At 39.5% G+C, this 21,781-nt stretch overlaps 1 protein-coding gene across 1 annotated transcript in view; it reads left to right on the plus strand.

Moving 5' to 3' along the window:
- The window catches only part of DNAH8 (dynein axonemal heavy chain 8), a 367,281-nt gene that overhangs the window by 249,804 nt on the left and 95,696 nt on the right, over positions 1–21,781 (plus strand). Inside the window, exons 70-76 of the mRNA XM_049891307.1 lie at positions 373–588; positions 5,744–5,881; positions 7,366–7,493; positions 8,458–8,629; positions 10,095–10,250; positions 17,782–17,937; positions 19,910–20,092. Coding sequence (XP_049747264.1) covers positions 373–588; positions 5,744–5,881; positions 7,366–7,493; positions 8,458–8,629; positions 10,095–10,250; positions 17,782–17,937; positions 19,910–20,092 — 1,149 coding nt within the window. The remainder of the gene's footprint in view (positions 1–372; positions 589–5,743; positions 5,882–7,365; positions 7,494–8,457; positions 8,630–10,094; positions 10,251–17,781; positions 17,938–19,909; positions 20,093–21,781) is intronic.

Below are 21,781 nucleotides of genomic sequence, written 5' to 3' on the forward strand. Positions count from 1 at the left end.
GCTAAGTAAGGATAGATTTTTAAAGCTGAATGCCTTCATATTATGACGTCTGTTTAGAACTGGTGGCTACCATTGACATGGTTTGGTATCAGCCTAGCCCAGTTTTGAAAACATGGGGAGGGGGCCTTTGTGTAGGTTGGTAGCATTTAGATGATCTCTCTGGACAGGAAATATACATAGCTTTTTTCTTTACTCTTTCACTACAGAAGCCAGAAGACAATTTGCAATTTACAGATTTCAGTTGACTGCATCATAAAGTTGATTTATATGGTTAGGGCAAATCAATTGTTACTTCAATTTGGAAATACTAAGTCTAAGGAAGAACATACTTATTTTCTCTCCGAAGTCACAAGTTGTGATGCTGTTTTTCAGTTGATGAGTGCAACAGGGTTCCTGTTCAGCCTTCAGCAGTTCCCCAAGGACACTATAAATGAAGAGACTGTTGAGTTACTACAGCCGTATTTTAATATGGATGACTACACTTTTGAAAGTGCAAAAAAAGTCTGTGGGAATGTGGCCGGTCTGCTGTCTTGGACACTTGCTATGGCGACATTTTATGGCATCAATAGGGAAGTGTTGCCCCTGAAGGTAAAAATTTTCCTTCCTTTCTCCATAAACCAATGTTTAAAGAAATCAGTCATCAGTATTACTGCTATTAAAGGACAAAGCGTAATTTAGATTAATAAAGGTAGACGTGCTTGTTACCAAATTTTTCCTTGTCTGTATCTTCTCACAGTTTCTCATACCTCTTACACCCTTTATGTATTATCAAGCTGTCACAAAAGAAAACTTGCCATTTCTTAAAAGTTCGAACATTGGGTTTGGAGACTGAGTTTTATTACTGTATTCCAAACAAATTTTATAAAAATAGATCGACTCCTAGAAATGTTTTAAGTCTTAAGGATTTTTAGAAAGGGAACCTTGTATGTATGTAAAAAATGAACAATCAAACAAAAGTTGCTTACACAAGAAATCAGAATGTTGCAGGCTTGCCCCAACCATAAATGCTGGAAGATCACAAAAAAACACATGCAGAGTTTTCAGAGGAAAATTGCTGTGGTCCGAGTATTCAGTAACAAGAATTCAGGCTGCCCTTCGTATATGAGGGAACAGAAAGACATCTTCAAGGGTGCAACTTAGGTATTGGGTGGTAAACACACACACACACCCCAACCATCTATACACTGGGTCTGAGGGAACAGAAGGACATTCTCGGGGATGCAAGGATTCATAAAATATACCTCCAGATACACATTACTCTCAACTTCTCCTCTCCCCTACCCCAAAGCTAAAAGAATTTAAAGTGATTGCTTTGTGGAGTGGAAAATGGTGAGTATGTGGGCAGAGGGTTACTGTTTTTCATAATAACCCTTATAGAAATGATTGCCTCTTTCAACTCTGTGCATGTGTAACTTTGAGAAAAATTAAAAATAAATTAAACCTAAGAAAACTTTAGCAAAGGGGAAGGATGGGAAAAGACAGCAGATACACCCACATAAAAAGATACCAAGGGAGCAGTATTACCATAAATGTAGAACTAAGAAAAAAAGCACTTATGGGAGCAGAGTTACTTTTTATTGATAAAAATTATGATACACAGTGAAAATTTAATTGGAACAATGCTTCATGCAATAAGTAAAGTAGTATTAAATTATATAAAGTAAAACCAATTACTTACTATGCTAAGTAGAAAGTAACAGATACTATATTGTGATTAGTGACCGTGGCACGCACTCTTCACCTGTGGCAGATCCAGTAGGCATAGAGCCTGCTGTATGGGTGTGCAACCTGTGCACACATGGCCCTGTGCTAAGAAGGGCCTCTGCTTGGTTTAATGCCCTCTTGAAAGTCTTAATACTTTTTGAACAAGGAGCTTGTGTTCCTTTTCTAGGGCTACCTTAACAATGTACCACAAACTGGGTGGCTTATAAGAACAGATAGGTATTGCCTCACAGTTCTGAAGGCTAGGAGTCTGAAATCAGGGCGTCCACTTGGTCAATTTGTTCTGAGGGACCTGAGAGAGAAATTGTTCATGTTATATCCCAGCTTCCGGTTATGGTCAGTGATCCTTGGTGTTCCTTGGCTCTGGTGGGACCTCATATCAATTGATAACATCTTCAAAGACCTTATTTCCAAACACGATCATACTCACAGGTACTAGAGCTTAGGACTTCAACATATCTTTTTTTTTTTTTTTTTGCTGTTTTTTTAATTATTTTTTTAAATTTTTTATTGTGCTTTAAGTAAAAGTTTGCAAATCAAGTCAGTCTGTCACATATAAGCTTATACATACCTTACTACATACTCCCATTTACTCTCCCCCTAATGAGTCAGCCCGCTGCCTCCTTCCAGTCTCTCCTTTCGTGACCATTTTGACAGTTTCTAACCCTCTCTGCCCTCCCATCTCCCCTCCAGACAGGAGATGCCAACACAGTCTCAAGTGTCCACCTGATACAAGTAGCTCACTCTTCATCAGCATCACTCTCCAACCCATTGTCTAGTCCCTTCCATGTCTGATGAGTAGTCTTCAGGAATGGTTCCTGTCCTGGGCCTACAGAAGATTTGGGGACCATGACCGCCGGGATTCCTCTAGTCTCAGTCAGACCATTAAGTCTGGTATTTTTATGAGAATTTGGGGTCTGCATCCCACTGTTCTCCTGCTCCCTCAGGGGTTCTCTGTTGTGCTCCCTGTCAGGGCAGTCATCGGTTGTGGCCGGGCACCATCTAGTTCTTCTGGTCTCAGGATGATGTAGTCTCTGGTTTGGATTGTTACCAGATATATAAGCCTAAGAGTCCATTCACTATTCCTGAGTAGAATCTGATTTTGGGTTACCAAGTGTGTGGTGTAGACTGTCACCTATTCACTTAGAGGAGTAGTGGTGATAGTTGTGTGCATCAGATTCTAGTAGCAGCCGGGGGTCACATTCCAGGGGGGGCAGGATGCTGACAGGCTTCCCCCAAGTGCCAGTGAGGTAGGTGTGTCTCTATTCCTAAAGCACTTTGTTAGGTGGGCTCTGGAGCTGTACCTTAGGCACCCAATGCATATACTTCTACAGATTGGTAGGTGTCACTATCCTTAGATCCCTTTGGCAGGAGGTTAGGTAGAATGGGTGGAGCTTCAGCCCTCAGTTCCCCGTTGTGGGTCAGTGAAGGCTCTGTTTAATAGGTAGAGATATCAGACCTGGGAAACTTGTCTTTCCGTAATCCGCTAAAACAGTTACAGTCAGATCACTATCAGAATTGCCTTTGCATTATAATAGCCACCTTGTTCCCTGTAGGGATGAAAGCGCAAGACTGTGGATCTCATATGCTTGGCTGGAGCTTGTTCTGTATTTTTAGTCCAATTTTGGGAAGTCAGGGAAGGATTTTTGGTCCCTGGGTTTTTTGTAGCTGCTTCTCTCAGGCCAGGAGAATGCGTTAGGAAAAGACAAAAACAAAAAAACAAAACCACAGAGCATTTCACTCTCTGGCCCAGGAAATTCCAATGTAAATGAAGCCACCTGGGAAGGGAAGGGGAGCGATCAGATAGATAGGAGAGAGGAAAAACAAACAAACAAAAAAACCCCGTTAAAAAAAAAAAAACAAAAACCATAGCACCCAGGAATATAGACAAAGTTACTTATCTTGCTTGGTGGTGCCTGTTTTTTCTGAGATTCCCAAGGGGTGTGTAGCCTGTGTGCACTGGCTGGGTCAGATTGTCCCTGAGGGTCAGGCCTGCGTCCTATGCTTGTGCTGTCTCAGAAGCCGTGGTCAGTTCCTCTGCTCCCAGTCCAAAGCCCGGTGCCAAGGTTCCCTGGCTGGGACGCCACACTCCAGGCTCCAAAACCAGTCACTGCCTCCTGGTGACTTCTCCTCCTGTCAGCCGTGTCACTGCGCTGCCTGTGTGCACTGGCTAGGCTTCCCCTGAGGTCACTTCTGGGGGCTAGGGCTGTGTCCCGTGTTTGTGCCGTCTCAGGAAGCTATGCTCAGCTCCCCTGTGCCCAGTCCAAAGCCCGGCACCAAGGTTTTCTGACTGGGACGCTGGATCCAGGCTCCGAAAACAGTTGCTGCTTCCCTGTGGTTGCTCGTTCTCTCGTTAGCCGTGTCAGTGTACAGCCTGCGTGCACTGGCTGAGTCTTTGTCACTCAGGTCAAGTCTTTAGATCTGTGTTTGACGGTCAGGGTTGGTAGATTGTCATGTATGTGATCGATTCACCTGTTTTTCCAAGTCTTTTTTGGAAGAGGGATCCGAGGTAGCTTCTACCTAGTCAGCCTTCTTGGCCCTGCCCTCATTATCTTCAACATATCTTTTTGGGGGGAAACATATCAACCCCTAACAGGGTCGCACATTTTTATTTTGTACTGGGCCTAGCAAATTATGTAGCCAGTCCTGAGTAGGCATAAACTAATAAATATACAGACATTTTATACAATATTATTATTAAGGTTGAATAGCTATATTGAACTTTCTTCAGCGTAAACAAAGAATATGAAATTATTTCTGGTATCCAAGAAACATTTATAAAAACTGATCCCATTCAAAACTAAAAGAAAACCTTGGTTAAATTCCCAAAAGGAAAAGTTCCTGGTGCTTCATTCTCTAACTATAAAAAAAAAAAAAAATAGTACAACAAAATTAGAAAGTTTACGTTAAAAAAAAAAAAAAACAGCCACTTCTATTCAGAAAATTATGAAAATAATCTAGTTATCAAAACTTTCGTAATGTGGACAAAATAGTACATTCATGTACTTACGTACAAAATTTAAGGAAAGCAAAATGGAGCTAATAAAAATAACGTTATAAATTGGAGATGAGAAAAGCAGTAGTAGTGAGTGAATCTAAGAACTGGTGCTTCGCAAAGACAAAATACAAGAGATATGCTCCTGGAAAACCTAATCAAGAAGATAACATTAAAAAAACAAATGAGAATAGAGAGAGTCTATATAATCCTTATAGTCACAGATGTGTAGATTTAAATAATTAAAACAAAAATTCACACAGATGTCATGTAAACACATTAGGAAATCTAAATGAAATAAAATTTTTCTGAGAAAAGGAACTACATTCAAATAAGTCAAATATTGAGAAAGAAAATGGGAAAGTTATCAAAAAATTACTCCAGAACGCTCTGGGCCTAGATTACTGATTAATTATATTAAGCTTATAAGAAAGAGGTAATTACTATACGATAAGGCTTAGAAAGAAATAATAATTACTGTTCCATTACAAGCCCAGTAGTGTTTATCACAGCATCATTTATAGTAATTAAAAATATAATAGTTAAAAATGTGGGAAAAAATGAATGTCTGAAAGTAGGAGAAAAGTAAATAGTGATATGTCTAAGTTATGGATATCATCAAGTCGTAAAACTAATGTTCATGACAATATTTGAAGTATGTGGTAAAATATATTAATATAGTTGGTAAAAAACAAAAATATCAGTGAACTCTTAGCAAAACATTCACAGGTTATCTCTGGGTAGCATCATGGGTAATTTTTTTCTCCTTCATACACATTGTTGTATTTTCCATGTTTTCTATGTTGAACATGTAGTACATTAATAACAAAAAGAAAAAAAAAAACTCCAGTGAAATATCTCAAAGACCCTCTACTTCTCTAGCTGTGGAGACTGAAACAGGTGTCTTCCAAAGTACCATGGAGGGCAAAAATTACATGATTTTGTTACTATTTGCCAGTTAGAATCACATGAACGTTTTGTAGAGCTAATTCAGTTCTCTACTAACCAGCTCTTCTTCCTTTTCAGGCTAACCTGGCAAAGCAGGAGGGCCGTTTAGCAGTTGCTAACGCTGAGTTAGGGAAGGCGCAGGCACTGCTGGATGAAAAGCAAGCCGAACTGGATAAAGTACAAGCCAAATTTGATGCAGCAATGAATGAGAAAATGGTGAGATGAAATATATAAAATCAGCAAAGCGATGTAATGAAACTTTACAGAAGTATGTGTTGTCTTTAGGAACTAGGCAAATGTTTATGATGAAAAAAGATTCACCTGAGTGCTGTCCATTACCTGTTTTTGGATCTTTGGCACTCCACAGTTCTGTTTTGTGTTTTTAATATTTATGTATCTGTGAAAGTAAGATGTGGTATAACATAGAGACTGCTGATTTTAAAGTTTAAAAATTGGATTTGACATCCAGCCCAACCACTTATATTAATTATGCAGTTTAGGGCAAATTACTTAACTTCATCTGTAAAACAGGGATTCTAATACTACCTTAGGAGCCCGGGTGGTTAAAGCCCTTGACTGCTAAGCAAAAGGTCGGCACCAGCCGCTCAGTAGGAGAAAGATGTGACAGTCTGCTTCCATAGAGATTGACAGCCTTGGAAACACTATGGGGCATCTCTACCCTGTCCTGTAGGGTTGCTGTGAGTTGGAATCGGCTCTACAGCGACAGGTAATATACTACCGTACAGGGTAGACTGTCAACCATGGTGGGCTGGTGAATGTTCAACAACTGGCTTAGGGGGTGGGATCGCCCTGATTTATAGTGCTTGCTGATTTCTGTGTGTAAATACTCCCATCACTGCTATTTTCAAGCTACCAATGTGATGAACGCAAAGCTGGAAAAAGATGCTCAGCAGAATACAGAAAAAGTCTGACTATAGTATCTTCACCGTAGGAGTACAGTGGATTTAAATATCCTCAGAAGCATAGATAAATAGTAAAATGTAGTAAATATTTACAAAATGATGAGTTTTGAGTTTTTATTACCTTTTTTAAAAATGTAATTTGCTTAACCATAAGTTTATATAATTTTTAACAATCCCATTGCCATTGGGTAGATTCTGACTCATAGCGACCCCATAGAGTTTCCAAGGAGTGGCTGGTGGATGTGAACTGCCAGCCTTTTGCTTAGCTGCTAAGCTCTTAACCACTATACCACCAGGGCTGTGTTTAACAACTAGCTCACCTATCTTCTGAAAATATAACAGTTGGTTCTTGCGAGCTGGTACAAACTGCCTGCCACACACCACAGGTTGTGAGTTTTTTTTTCTGGGAAAAAAAATGCTTTATAAACTGGAAAGAACTCAGGATTGCCATTAAATTCAAGACTTAAAGTAGTGAATTTTATTTGGTTCTATTTTGAAACTATTTAAAGAAATACTATTTTAATTTATGTTCTATGGGTTATCTCATACAAAATTGCTTTTCTTGAAATTCTGTAAGGCAAAAATAACTATATTGTGATGTAAATCAGTGAATGATCAGAATTTAATACGTAAGTTTTCACTCACGTTTGTGTTTTTAGATTATATTTATTTTGAAAATTCAGACACTCCTGTGTGTATTTTTATCTGTGAACGTAATAGATGCTTGAGTAAACATTCAAGACAATTCTTTGAGACATTCTCCCTTTATGAATGTAGGATTTGCTTAATGATGCCGACATGTGCCGGAAAAAGATGCAGGCAGCTTCCGCTCTCATTGATGGGCTGAGTGGAGAAAAAGTCCGGTGGACTCAGCAAAGCAAAGAGTTCAAAGCTCAGATTAATAGGTACAAATTCTAGTCCTTATTACACTAGCTTTCCTTCTTAGTTAGTCATCACTCCAAGTGCAACCTCTTTGTGACATTGAAGAACAAAAAAATCCAATTTCAGAATAAAGTATTTTTCTCCTTCATGTCCATATACCCATCTCTGACTCCCATCCTCTAAGATTAAGTGCTTACACCCAAGAAAGTCTTTACAGCTTAAATTACACACTCTCAGTAAAACAAAGAGTAAGTAAAATGTCCTAAAACATTTTTTTCATGCCAGTTTTGGTTCAGCAATGTGGGTGTTCAGTGTAAGGATGCTTCTGATGTTGTTTTGCTTTTTCATAGCAATCTAAATACTTGTTCCAGTTCTCTACTCTTCACTTCAGTGATTTTTGGTAGTATGGATCAGTGGTTCATTCTTCATACAAGAGTATCTTGTACTGGTGTCTGTTGGTGTCCTCAGAAAACTTAAAAGAGAGGGGGCAAAGGGAAGAGTAGGAGAATGGGCAAGGCGGGCTGAAGTTAGTCTTGTTGGGACTTCGTTTCATCGTGGGTAATAAGTTAATTAAGGCTCTTTGTTTAGATCCATTTTTCTTATGAACTCATAGTAGATTTCACAGCATGATTTAAACACAAAGACTGAACCCGAGCAGGGCCAGCGAGGGGATGGGTGAGAAGAGGATACTTTCCCACTAGGAGTCAAGGCTCTGAACAAGCAGGCTTTAGTAGGGAGCCTTCTTCCTGTTCCCTGACTCACCCCAAATATGCCCAGTCCGAGCTTCTTTTGGGGTTGTGGGCTTCCTTTTGCTTTAGGTCTTTCCATATCTGGTCACAAAGTGTCAAGCAGGGAGCAAGCAAGGTTTTCTCGCAGTAACAAAACAAAGCTGCACTGTGGCCTTTCAAACTGCTTAATGGAATAGCTTCAAATGCCTGTCTAGAGACTGACTTTGGGGAGGGGGCTTGTGTGTTTTTTTCTCAACAGACTGGTAGGTGATATTCTGCTGTGCACTGGATTCCTTTCCTACCTGGGTCCTTTCAATCAGATATTTAGGAACCTTCTGCTTAAAGATCAATGGGAAGCAGAATTGAGAGTGAGGAGAATTCCTTTCACTGAAAATTTGAATATCATTTCAATGTTGGTGGATCCTCCAACAGTAAGTTTTAGTTTCCTAATGATATTTGAATTCCAGTCTCATTTTATTTCTTACTAAGAAACCAAGTTATACCTTATCTTTTTTTTTTTTTTTCATTTAATCAGGAAGATTGTTTTGAAAAGGCTTGATTTACTTGTGGTATACAAGTTCCTTTACATTTTCAAACCAGTCACACTGCTGTGAACTGAAAGAGCACTTGGTTACAGGCTAGCTATTATTGAGCTCCTTTTATAAGCCTCCATTAGGTACACCACTCTGATTAAGTCACACTTATTTTCAAACATTTTAGGCAAATATAGGCATTATCTAGGTCAGAAGTGCCTGTGTTAACCTGATTTTGATCTTTAACCATCTCGTTTAGCATTCAACAGCATAGTACAATAGCGTGTCCTGGCATCACTGAGTCATCTGTGCCATACTGACCTTCCTTGCTGGGCATTGGGTGGCACTGTCATTTTCCGTGTATCTTACAGAGCTCACATGGTAATAAATGCTTGCCAGGCAATTTGTATTTATTTATGAGCTGCTTGCCTGGTGTGTAAATATGCTCCCCAGTTGTTGCTTCCTTAGGGATGCCAAGCTATTAATTTCATGTTATTTGTACTTAAAAATTAAAAAAAAAAAAAAAACCACAATCTTTTCCAATTCCAGCAATGTTGAACCCATCCCTTATAGGGAATAGATTTTGTGGGAGAGATGCACTGGACCCTGGTGAAGCAAAGTGGGCCAGGGAATTCTTTATTAATGATGGCCTTTGGAGGTCCTAGGCTCATTTAATGAAGGTAGGGGCTGGTTGGCTCCTTGGATATCAGGGGATTTTATTGACCATGTGGAGGGAGGCTGGCAAACCACTGTTAATTTGGAGGAGGAAATGTTGACAACAATTTCGTTGATGAGCTCCTGCCAATATAATATCTCCTAAAATCTAATTTCCTTAATTTCCTGCCTTTAGCTCTGCAGTCACCCTAACCCCAGACAAGCAGAGCCAAAAGGCAGGAAGAGGAGTTTCAGGGCTTCTCCCTTGGAGTTTATCTCGTTCTCTGAGATCTCATTGTATTCATTACTCCACTAAATCCAGCCAACCTGCATCCTCCCACCCCCTCAGTCCCACCACATTTTAAGCCCCTGTGTTCTCTAAATGTTCAGCAACCAAAATCTCCAAACCTGGTTCAGTATCAATCACCTGACATTTCCTCGTTAAGTATGAGAATACAATGCAAAGGGCTAACTAACCCTAGTCCTTAGTTATTAAGGAAAGGATTCACTAGATCATAAATTTGTTTTTTAAAGTTAATGTGACTCATTTCACATTTACAAGTTTGTTTTTTCCCTAGGTACCAGTTGCATAGTTTCAAAGAAAAATTATGTCTAATTTTTAAATTATTTTAAAATGTGATACTTTTAATTACTGATGAAAACCTTCTTGTTTTTCTTTGAATGGTCGTATCCATTTCCTATCATTCAGATTGGTGAGTGGGGACTGCAGGGATTACCAGGAGATGACCTCTCAATTCAGAATGGCATTATTGTGACAAAGGCCACCAGGTACCCACTCCTGATAGATCCACAAACTCAAGGCAAAACTTGGATTAAATCCAAGGAAAAAGAAAATGATTTGCAGGTATGTAGCATTTAAAAAAAAAAAGCATTTAGTGCATGGAAAGTAATCTTAAAATCATGAAATTTCCCCCAAATTTCAATTGAATCTGCCAGTGATAAAGTTGTCATCTCTATGATAAATGTTTTCTCATTTACGTGCTTGAGTTTTCTCATAGCAAATTGGCACAAAGGCTCTGATTATTTTTTCTCTTTAGTACTCCCTCTTTTTTTTTTTTTTTTCTTGCTTTCCCTCTTCCTCTCTCTGTTTCCGTGGCTCTGTTGCATTTGCCAATGTTAGATGTAGCTTTTGTTTGGGGGCTTGGGTTTGGGCTGATAGGAAAACAACAAAAATAGAACTTGGTGATCCCTTGGTTCAAGGCCATTTGCACCAACCTAGCACAGACACTTGGTGTTGCATTGCCTACTGGAGTGCAGTATTGGAGTTAGAGTCTAATAAGGTGAAGTAAAGGGTCTCACAATAGCCACAACGATGGACTCACAACATACCAGAGGTTCATACTAGTGATTGTGAGGATGGCACATTACAGGGCAGCTTTTTGTTCTGCTGTACATAAGGTCTCAGAGTGGACTTGATGGCAACCAACAACAACAACAATGTTGTTACTTTAATTAACGTGTTTTTTATTATTGTTTTCTGAGCTTCATTCTTGAGGCTCTTGTCAGGAGGGGTGAGGGTAAAGAAGGTCAGGATTCCAGCATTCCTGACTCTCATGGGAATCTTGTTAACATTGATATTTCAGTTCAGCTACCAGTATGGACTACCCATGGTTTATTCTGTTCCCAGAGTTCTAAATTTTGTCCCTCCATCTTTGTGCTTATACTCCTTCTACTACCCAAAATATCTTATCCATTTTACTGCCCAATCCACCCACATTCTGTATAAAAATCTGAAATAGTTCTTCAAAATCTCCATCCCATACTGCCGTCATCAAGACTTTTATATGTCCTTAGCTTAATATAACCCTTCCTGAATCTTCACAAAGTCTTGCTTCTATTTCTTGTGTGGGCTTAGACTCTGTCTTGATTTTTTGTTCTTTGTGTATTTGTCTTTTATCTCTGTGTTGTGTGTTATCTCTTGAGTTGGTTCCAACTTATAGCAACTGTGTGTACAACAGAAAGAAACACTGCCCAGTCCTGCACCATCCCCACAACCATCGTTTTGCTTGAGCCCATTGTTGCAGCCACTGTGTCATTCCATCTCATTGAGGGTCTTCCTCTTTTTCACAGATCCCGTATTTGCCAAGCATGGTGTCCTTCTCCAGGGACTGATCCCTCCTGATAACATGCCCAAAGTACTTGAGATGAAGTCTCACCATCCTTGCTTCTAAGGAGCACTCTGGCTGTATTTCTTCCAAGACAAATTTGTTCGTTCTTCTGGCAGTTCATAGTGTATTCAGTATTCTTCACCAATACCATAATTCAAAGGCATTAGTTCTTCTTCGGTTTTCTTTATTCATTGTCCAGCTTTCACATGCATATGAGGCGATTGAAAACACCATGGCTTGGGTCACGTGCACCTTAGTCCTTAAAGTGACACCTTCGCTTTTCAACGCTTCAAAGAGGTCTTTAGCAGCAGATTTGCCCAGTGCAATGTGTTGTTCGATTTCTTGACTGCTGCTTCCATGGGCAGTGATTGTGGATCCAAGTAAAATGAAATTCTTGACTACTTCAATCTTTACTCCATTTATCATGATGTTGCTTATTGGTCCAGTTATGAGGATTTTTGTTTTCCTCATGTTGAGGTACAATCCCTACTGAAGGCTAGAATCTTTCATCTTCATCAGTAAGTGCTTCAAGTCTTCTTCACTTTGGTGGGCAAGTTTGTGTCATCTGCATATCACAAGTTGTTAATGAGTCTTTTTCCAATCCTGATGCCCCGTTCTTCTTCATACAGTCCTGCTTTTTGAATTATTTGCTCAGTATACAGATTGAATAAGTATGGTGAAAGGATACAACGCTGATGCACACCTTTATGACTTTAAACCATGTAGTATCCCCTTGTTCTGTTCAAACGACTGCCTCTTGGTCTACATACAGGTTCCTCATGAGCACAATTAAGTTTCTGGAATTCCCATTCCTTGCAATGTTATTTAAATTTGGTGTGATCCACACAGTCAAATGCCTTTGCATAGTCACTAAAACACAGGTAAACATTTTTCTCGTTTTCTCTGTTTTCAGCTAAGATCCATCTGACATCAGCAATGATATATCTGGTTCTGTGTCCTCTTCTGAATCTGGCTTGAATTTCTGGGAGTTCCCTGTCGATTTACTGCTGCAACCGCTTTTGAATGATCTTCAGCAAAATTTTACTTGTGTGTGATGTTAATGATATTGTTCGATAATTTCCACATTCTATTAGATCACCTTTCTTTGGAATAGGCATAAGTATGGATCTCTTCCAGTCTGTTGGCCAGGTAGCTGTCTTCTACATTTCTTGGCATAGATGAGTGAGCACTTCCAGTGCTGCATCTGTTTGTTGAAACATCTCAATTGGTATTTCGTCATTCCCAGAGCTGTGTTTTTTGCCAGTGCCTTCAGTGCAGCTTTGACTTCTTCTTCTTCTTCAGTACCATTAGCTCTTGATAACGTACTACCTCCTGAAATGGTTAAATGTCAGCCAATTATTTTTGGTACAATGACTCTGTATTCCTTTCATCTTCTTTTGATACATCCTCTGTCATTTAATATTTTCTCCATGGACTCCTTCAAAATTTATCTCTACTATACCATAAACTTCCTGTTGGCCAGGATTATGGTTTTAGTCGTCTTTATATTTTCCACACAGTTCTTTATATAGAGCAGGAATTCTGATATTTATTGAATTTAAATGAATTAAGAAAAGCATGTAATCATTACGGGAGAAAACAGAAAAACTCATGATCATCTTGATAAGTGTAGAACAAGCACTTAGTAAAATTCAATACCCATGTATAATAAAACTTCCAGCAAACTAAGATGGGGGGATTTTTCTTAAACAGATAAAAATTATTTACCAAAATCCTATAGAACCTGTAAAGAGAAGGAAATAAAAGGCATATAAATATTAAAAAAAAATTAGAGCGGAACAAATGAAACTGTTATTATTTGTAGATGTCATGAATATGTATATAGAAAACCTAAAAGAATCTTGTCTTAGTTACCTAGTGCTGCTGTAACAAAAAAATTCCTACAAGTGGTGGCTTTAAAGAACAGAAATTTATTTTCTCACAGTTTAGAAGTCCAGAAGTCGGAATTCAGGGCCTGGCTCCAGGAGGAGATCTTCTTTGTCTCTTTCAGCTTTCAGTAGCTGAAAATCCTGATGTTTCTTGGCCTGTAGATGCATTCACTGTGTGTGTGTCTGTCCTCATACGGTTTCTTCCCCCTGTGTCTCTATGTCTATCCTGTTCTTTTTATAACTCAGAAGTGATTAGGCCTAAGACCCATCCTACTCTGGTGTGATCTTATTAACGTAACAAGAATCAGTTGCCTTCAAGTTGATACAGCATAACAAAAGAAAACCTCTATTTCCAAATAGGGTCATATTTGTAGGCACAAGGCTTAGAATTTCAACACATTAGAGACAAACCATTAGATCTAGCAAGTGAATTTAGCATGGTTGCTATTTTTCTGTTTGAAAATACACTTGTGTATGGCCTTGTGTAAAGTTCCTCCTGACTTAGCAGCCCATAAACCAAAAACGAAACCAAACCCATTGCCGGCAAGTCAGTTCTGACTCATAGCGACCCTACAGGACAGAGTAGAACTGCCCTGAAGTGTTTCCAAGGAGCAGCTGGAGGATTGGAACTGCCAATCTTTTGGTTAGCAGCCAAGCTCTTAACCACTATGCAACCAGGGCTCCATAAGACCTTTTTATTCACCTGCCTTTGTCCACCACTGATCCTGTGAGTCATCAGACATACAACAAAGGTACCAGGATTTTTGTCAGCTCCAATGTGGAATGGGCTTTCAGTGGCAAGCAGACACTGCCTAGCACTCAGGAGCACACCAGAGATATAAACTACCTCATTAATACTTCAGAACATAGGGTATCATTCCATGTTTACCTAGAGAATCCAGAGAAATCCTAGAAAGGATCAGGGAGACTGAAAATGGAGGGGAAGATGAAAAGAAATGGCATCCATTTCCACAAACTTCTTAAGGAACTGTGTTGCAGAGGGAGTGCACTAATGGGGTATTACAAAACATCCGTGTGTGTGAACTGAGTTTCCTGGATCCAACTCAACTGCAACCTATCCCTTGCTCCATTTCTGTTGACTCCCCTGGCTGTTGGTCCCTCTGCTCATCTTATTTTTACAACCTTGCCTGGGTCGTCTTAGCCAAAGCATGCTCCTGCCTCCATTGGCCATCAATGCTACTGTTTTTCCTGATCATGGCCTTGTCTCTCCATTTCATCGTTAAGCTCATTGATAGTCTCCTTCCCAATTCAATCCAGTCCCGGAGACCTTCTTGAGGAAGTAACAGAAATATGCCAAAGTCACTTCTTTATTTTAAAAACCATCAGCTGCTGAAATGCAAGCAGATAGAACTGCATTCTCTTTTGTTCAGAAAACATTATTTGCACATAAACACATGCACAAACACACACAAATGAAAAGCAAAGCACGTTTTCTGCATCCAGGGCTGCACTTCACCTCGGTAGCGTTGTCAAGGCCACGTTTGATGTCATCTCCAAGACCTCCAGCTATGGCCTCTGGAAAGGGCATGTGTTTACCAAGTCTCCCTGTAATGTGGTGGTGGTGTCAGAGCCTGTCTAACTTCAGGAGGAGGAGAGAGAATAATCAGCCCAAGGCTGATCCCTATGAGGTGAATGTCAGCCATACCTCCACTCTCCAACCTTTCAGACACCAGCTGTCCTCCCCACAGCACTCTCTACTTCTCTGGTGCATTTGATCATTTATTGCAACAGAACTCACAGACCATACTCCTAATGATGGGACTTTTGAGGGAAGTAACAGGTTACAAATCAGGATCAGGATCAACTTGGAAGTAACAGCAACAACTCAGGAGACAGGAGACAGCTTTTAATCAGGACAGCGTCCAACCTCTGAGCTCCTTCTCGGCCATGCCGCAGGCAAACAGGCCTCGCTCTAGGCCTCTTCCCTGATAGAACAAGCTCCACCAGCAAGTGCCCCTCTTTAGCCCACCAACAAGTGCCCAGAGGCACCCTACTCTGCCAGGAAGACTCCTGCCCAAAGGTGCTCAGCTCTCTCACTTAGTGGGCCAGGGAGCCTGCTGCAGCCATCTGCCAGTCCCATGCTGCTGCCAGTCCTGTGCTACAGCCGTCTCATGCTGCTTCCAGTGTTAACAGCTCTCTTTCCCTTCTGCTCTAGCAGGTTCTCAGGGCAGGGACCTCAGGTCTAAAGGATGTATTCTGCTCCTGGCTCCTCTTCCTTCTGTGGGATTGGCCTTTTGAAGCCTACTGGGATGGCAAAACTGACCAATTCCCTTGGTAGGCCAAAGGTACCTTATTTGCATAGTTACTGTCCAATCCCTACAAGAGTTTCACACACTTTATTTACATAGTCCCAGCCAATCATTTTGTGAGAGTTTCAACCATGGCTAGAAAGGCCATATGAAAACAATTCACTGTACCACATTCCCTATCAGGAACTCACTGACCACCTTGTAAAGACCCACAGGCTGTGGCGGTGGCTACCACATAGTGTTTTTATACAAGAAAGATCTCATGAATTACACCTGTAATTATGATGCCAAGATGTTATTGCAAGTTGATAAAAGTTATTGCAAATGGTTAAAAATAATCTCAAATAAACTGATAATATGAAAATGATTACTTTGGAAGGAAGTCACAAAACAAGGAGTTTACTCCTTGGGAAATGGAGCAGGACGTAATTAAATTTAGTCTTATTGGGACCTTGTTTTGTTGTGGTTAATAAGCTAATTAAGACTTCATTTATATTTATTTTTCTTATCAAACTCAGTCTTTTATAGCACATCACTTGTATAAATAAAACAGCTTTCTTCATGTGCAGAATTTTTGTTTTTGTTATTTCCTTTTAAATCAAGACAGGACAGAAGTAGACTTATTTAATTTTTCAATTCTACATTTTTTTGTTCCATAGCAAGTAGAGACTTTTTAAAAAAAGTCCACAGTCCTAATTATTTTCTGTCCCAGTGGATTCTTCCTCATGCCTTAAGGTCAGCATCCCCAATAGCTTAACGGCAATAGTTGAGTTCAGGAGATAGAGTATAAGGAGGTAGAATAGAGAGTTGAGGAGTAAGCCTTTGGGGCTCCTCACTTAGACAGTGGGAGGAATCATAGGAGAAGTAAGTGTTGAAAGCCAACTGGCTCATGCAAAGATCAACCAGCTCAGTATGTCTTTTTTTTTTTTTTTTTTTTTAAACTAAATACAAACATTGACCTAAAAATGGGGGACCCTGTCAGGCACTCAAAGTTCTAATTTTTTTTAAAGTGCAGGAATATATAGGGTAAATTTATAATCGTTTATCACCACTTGCCTGTCAATTTGATGTACTCTGGTGGCTTTGTCCTGCTGTAATGCTGGAAGCTATGCCACCCATATTTCAAATGCCAGCTGAAATACTCATGGTGGACAGGTTTCAGCAGAACTTCCAGACTAAGACAGACTAGAAAGAAAACCCTGGTGATCTACTTTAGAAAATTAGCCCATGAAAACCTTATGGATCACAACAGAGCATTGTACAACTCATTTGCTTTGGACGTGTCGTCAAGAAGGATCAATTGCTTTAGGAGGACATCATGTTTGGTGAAGTAGTGGACCAGTGAGGGTGAGGGAAACCCTCAGTGAGATGGCTGGCAAAATATCTACAATGATGGGCTTGAACATGCTGATAGTTGTGGGAATGAGGCAGAACTGGGCAATATTTCCTTCTGTTGTACATAAAGTCGCCATGGGCTGGAATCAGCTCAACGGCAGCTATCTATCTATCCGTAATCTTTCAGGTTGACTTTATGCAAAGTATCATTTTACCGTTGTTACAGACAGAGTAACTGTATGGACCCTTGGTTTGACTCTGTATGTTATTTCTGACATTCTTATGTTTAATTTTTATTTATCACTTAATTATTCATCCTACAGGAGTCCTGAGAAGATGAATGCAAATCACAATTATGCGGGTTACTCTGTTTTCTCTGAGTTGTTGTAGTTATGTAAGTTTGAAAGGATTCATCCTTGATTACTTCTCTTCCATCTCTCAGGAAGAAAGCCCTGACATTCCATCTAAGGAGTGCCACCTTGTTCTCATCTATCAATCAGAGACCCCATGATACATCCAGTACTTCAACAAAGTCATAACTCATTAAGCTTCAAAAATTACTTTTTCTTTGCTACTTTTATTGTTATAAGCAAGACTCCCTATAACCAAAAAAAAAAAACCAAACCCAGTGCCATTGAGTCGATTCCGACTCATAGAAACCCTATATTGCCCTTAAAATTCTTAGTCATCTGTCCAGTGAATTCCTTGGTTTCTGCTTAGGAATGAGTACATTCTCTATAACATTTATATATTTTTGGGCTCTTTATTTTTAGGTGACATCTCTGAACCACAAGTATTTCCGCACACACTTGGAGGACAGCCTTTCCTTGGGCCGACCCCTTCTCATTGAGGACATTCGCGAGGAGCTGGATCCAGCCTTGGATAATGTATTAGAAAAGAATTTCATTAAATCAGGCACCACCTTCAAGGTGAGCATTGTAAAAAAGAAAAGAACAATGGTGACATCTACTTATCCTTTTAAGCATAGCAGCAAAAGCAGTTTCCTTCAGGTGGTAGCATTTGGAACTTTGGAAAAAAATTATGTCCAAGCTGATATTCAATGTTTCCTTTTATCTTTTTATAGTATCTAAAAAATGCAAGAGAAGAGAAATATCTTGGTAAGAGTAGCCATTTAGATGAAACTAACATATTAAGAAAACACGTGTCTGTTCATAACAATAATGTATTAGTGTTACACACAAAATATATATATTTTAGCAATGATGAGAAAATTGATTTTGCAAGATATATATATATATATATATATATATATATATATATATATATATATATATATATATATATATATATATATATTTATGTATATGAGGCCAGCAGCTCAAATTTACTAGCTGCTTGGTGGGAGAAAGATGTGGCAGTCTGCTTCCATAAAGATTACAGCCTCGGAAGCCCTATGGGGCAGTTCTGCTCTGTCCTATAAGGTCGCTGAGTCAGAATTGACTTGACAGCAACGGGGTTGGTTTTGGATTATGAGTCGGGTTTTTTATATATGGTGGTGCAACAGCTGCTCAGAGCTAACTGAAAGGTTGGCAGTTCAACCTACCCAGCGACTCTGTGGGAGAAGGACCTGGCAATTCGCTTCTGTGAAGATTACAGCCAAGAAAACCCTATGGGGCAGTTCTACTCTAGTACATGGGGTAGCTATGAGTCAGAATCTGCTCAACAGCACCCAACAACAACAACATGTCCCTGGGTGGCACAAACGGTTAAGCAGCGGGCTATTAACCAAAAGGTTGGTGGTTTAGCCCACCCAGAGGTGCCTCAGAAGAAAGGCCTGGCAATCTGCTGCCAAAAGGCCACAACCATGAAAACCCTACAGAGTGCAGTTCTATTCTGAAACACATGGGTTCGCCATGAGTCGGAGTCAACTGGTTTGGTTTTATACACACACATACATGAAAACTTGGATCTTCTCACTAGAAAAAATGACATTTTAATGAAGTCTATAGACATTGATTTGTTCATTTCTCTCTTTATTAACTTTCAATCTAAACTCTTTGACTTTCCTGGAAGCTATGGGATACTGTTCCCAATTGTTCATGATAACATGAATTGTTCTCAGTTTGTTTCTTTTTTTAATTGTTGTTGTTCTGTACCTTCAGGCTTCTTTGGTTTTATTTCTTGATGAATGTCAGCATTTCTGATTGAGTTTTTCCACTTTGGACAACTTAATTGCACAGCTATCAGTGAATAAGTGAAGAATGGAAGTTTTCTCAATAAACAAAGACAGATTTACTTAGAAAAATTTTCTTTATAATGTGAATTCTTTTATGTGTCGTATTTAACATGTCAGAGGAGGTTGTGGAATCTACATTCCTGAAGGTCTTTTAAAGATCCCAGGGTGCCTCAGAATGTTTTAATGTTCTCCACAATGTGGCGTGGTATTCAACTATGTACAGGATTAAGATTTATTAAAAATTTAGGTCATTTTTAAATGTTATAATTTCCACTTGAATTTTAGATAGCAAAACAAGTTATTTTTCAATATGTTTCTGTAGTAGGAAACAATTTTCTCAAGTGGGTAAGAACATAGCAGCTCCTGTACTGTAACAATTGACAAGAATGATAAATACAAATCAACAAAGCACTTAGTAGAATTTTAAAGTCAAATCTTAGATGCATATGAGTTTTCCTTTATTCACCATTTCTTTTGGACGCATTTTCATTTAATTTGCTTGGTGTCGTGGTTAAAAACATCTTAAGGCAGGACCACAAATCAAATTATTCTAGATTGGTCAGTAATTACAATTTTATAAATTTCCTTCACAGTTCATTCTAGCTGCATAGCACTTACCTTTGGTAAATTCTTTCCTAAATTGAGCCTACATTTCTTGTGCTCTCCTTGAAGCTGTTTCTAATTTTACATTTGAACTGATGTAGGTGAAAGTTGGTGATAAGGAATGTGATGTCATGGATACATTTAAACTTTATATTACTACAAAGTTACCAAACCCTGCCTTTACCCCTGAGATCAACGCTAAGACGTCCGTCATTGACTTTACCGTTACAATGAAAGGGCTTGAGAATCAGTTACTAAGGAGAGTAATTCTGACAGAGAAACAGGTAATCACTCTCTCAAGGTAAAGAACTTCTGCTTATAACATAATCTTTGGAAATGTATTCAGAAACTGCTAAGTATATGGAAAATAAGAAATTAAACAAATCATCTCTATCCTTATTAGCATAAAGAAATACTCATTTTGCAGTCTCAATTCTTGCCAGAAACCATCATAACTCACCTGTCCTCCAACCCCAAACACTTGCATGCACACACGCACACACACACACACACACACACACACCACTCTTCGTACCTCTATCTGTAAGCCTTTGATGTGCTAATTTTCATGAAGGGAGCCTGCATCTATAGTCCTATGGATGGCCCCAGGGACACCTGGAAAATTCAATAAAACAATGACCCCAGAGAAAAAGAATTGCTCTGAATGGGTATTTTAACCACTGTAGTAATTTCAACTACTACAATCTTTATACAGGAGAAAACCCAGTGCCATCGAGTTGATTCTGACTCATAGCGACCCTATAGGACAGAGTAGAACTACCCCATACAGTTTCCAAGGAGCACCTGGTGGATTCGAACTGCCGACCCTTTGGTTAGTAGCCGTAGTACTTAACCACTACGCCACCAGGATTTCCTTTATATAGGAGACGTACCTTTACTTTAGTTTAATGAAATTTGTACCTGAGTGGGGGTATTAATTAAATATAATTGAGGGCTCTAAGGAAACAAAGAACAACTCCAGATTGGAAGATTGATACAAGATTATATATTTGTATAAACAAATACATTTGCATAACACATGAGAATGTTTGTATTAGCTTAAGTATAATTAATTTTCATATTACAGATGCTATGAAAAGGCAAGGTTAGAAAAAATAATGGTAGAGAGGCATAAAATGAGAGAACGACAAAAAGAGAGACAAAAGAGGAATGGCCAGGAGAGGAGGACAGGGAAGAGATATAGGTGGCCACAAACTTGAAGGAAAGACATTAAAAAAAACAAAAAAAGGGAGAGAGAAATGATGCAGACACCCGAGAAATAGCACAAATCAGCGAAATGATAAGTAAAATTCTAAATAGAAATGGTTAATGTCTTAGTCATCTAGTGTTGCCATAACAGAGATACCACAGGTGGATAGCTTTAACAAAGAGAAATTTATTTCCTCACAGTCTAGTAGGTTACAAGCCCGAATTCAGGGCGTCAGCTCCAGCGGAAGGATTTCTCTCTCTGTCGGCTCTGGAGGAAGGTCCACGTCCTCAATCTTCACCTGGTCGAGGAGCTTCTCAGGTGCAGGGACCCTGTGTCCAAAGGACGCGCTCTGCTCCTGGTGCTGCTTTCTTGGTGGCATAAGGTCCCCAACTCTGCTTGCTTCCCTTTCCTTTTGTCTCTTTAAAGATAAAAGGTGGTGCAAGCCACACCCCAGGGAAACTCCCTTTACCTTGGATCAGGGAGGTGACCTGAGTAAGGGTGGTGCTACAATCCCACCCTAATCCTCAACCTAAAATTATAATCACAAAATGGAGGACAACCACAGAACACTGGAATCATGGCCTAACCAAGTTGATACACATTTTGGGGAGGACATAATTCAATGCATGACAGTTAACCTCGGGGGCAGGACCTTGAAAGGCATCCTGTTTGATGGAGTGGAAGGAGCACAGTCCTGGTTTGACTTTCATTAGTTGCCTGATCTCAGTTCCCATCACACAACCCATAGGTTATACAATCCAGA

Source organism: Elephas maximus, chromosome 1 (genome assembly GCF_024166365.1).
Source record: "Elephas maximus indicus isolate mEleMax1 chromosome 1, mEleMax1 primary haplotype, whole genome shotgun sequence".
In the NCBI taxonomy this organism is placed as follows: domain Eukaryota; kingdom Metazoa; phylum Chordata; class Mammalia; order Proboscidea; family Elephantidae; genus Elephas; species Elephas maximus.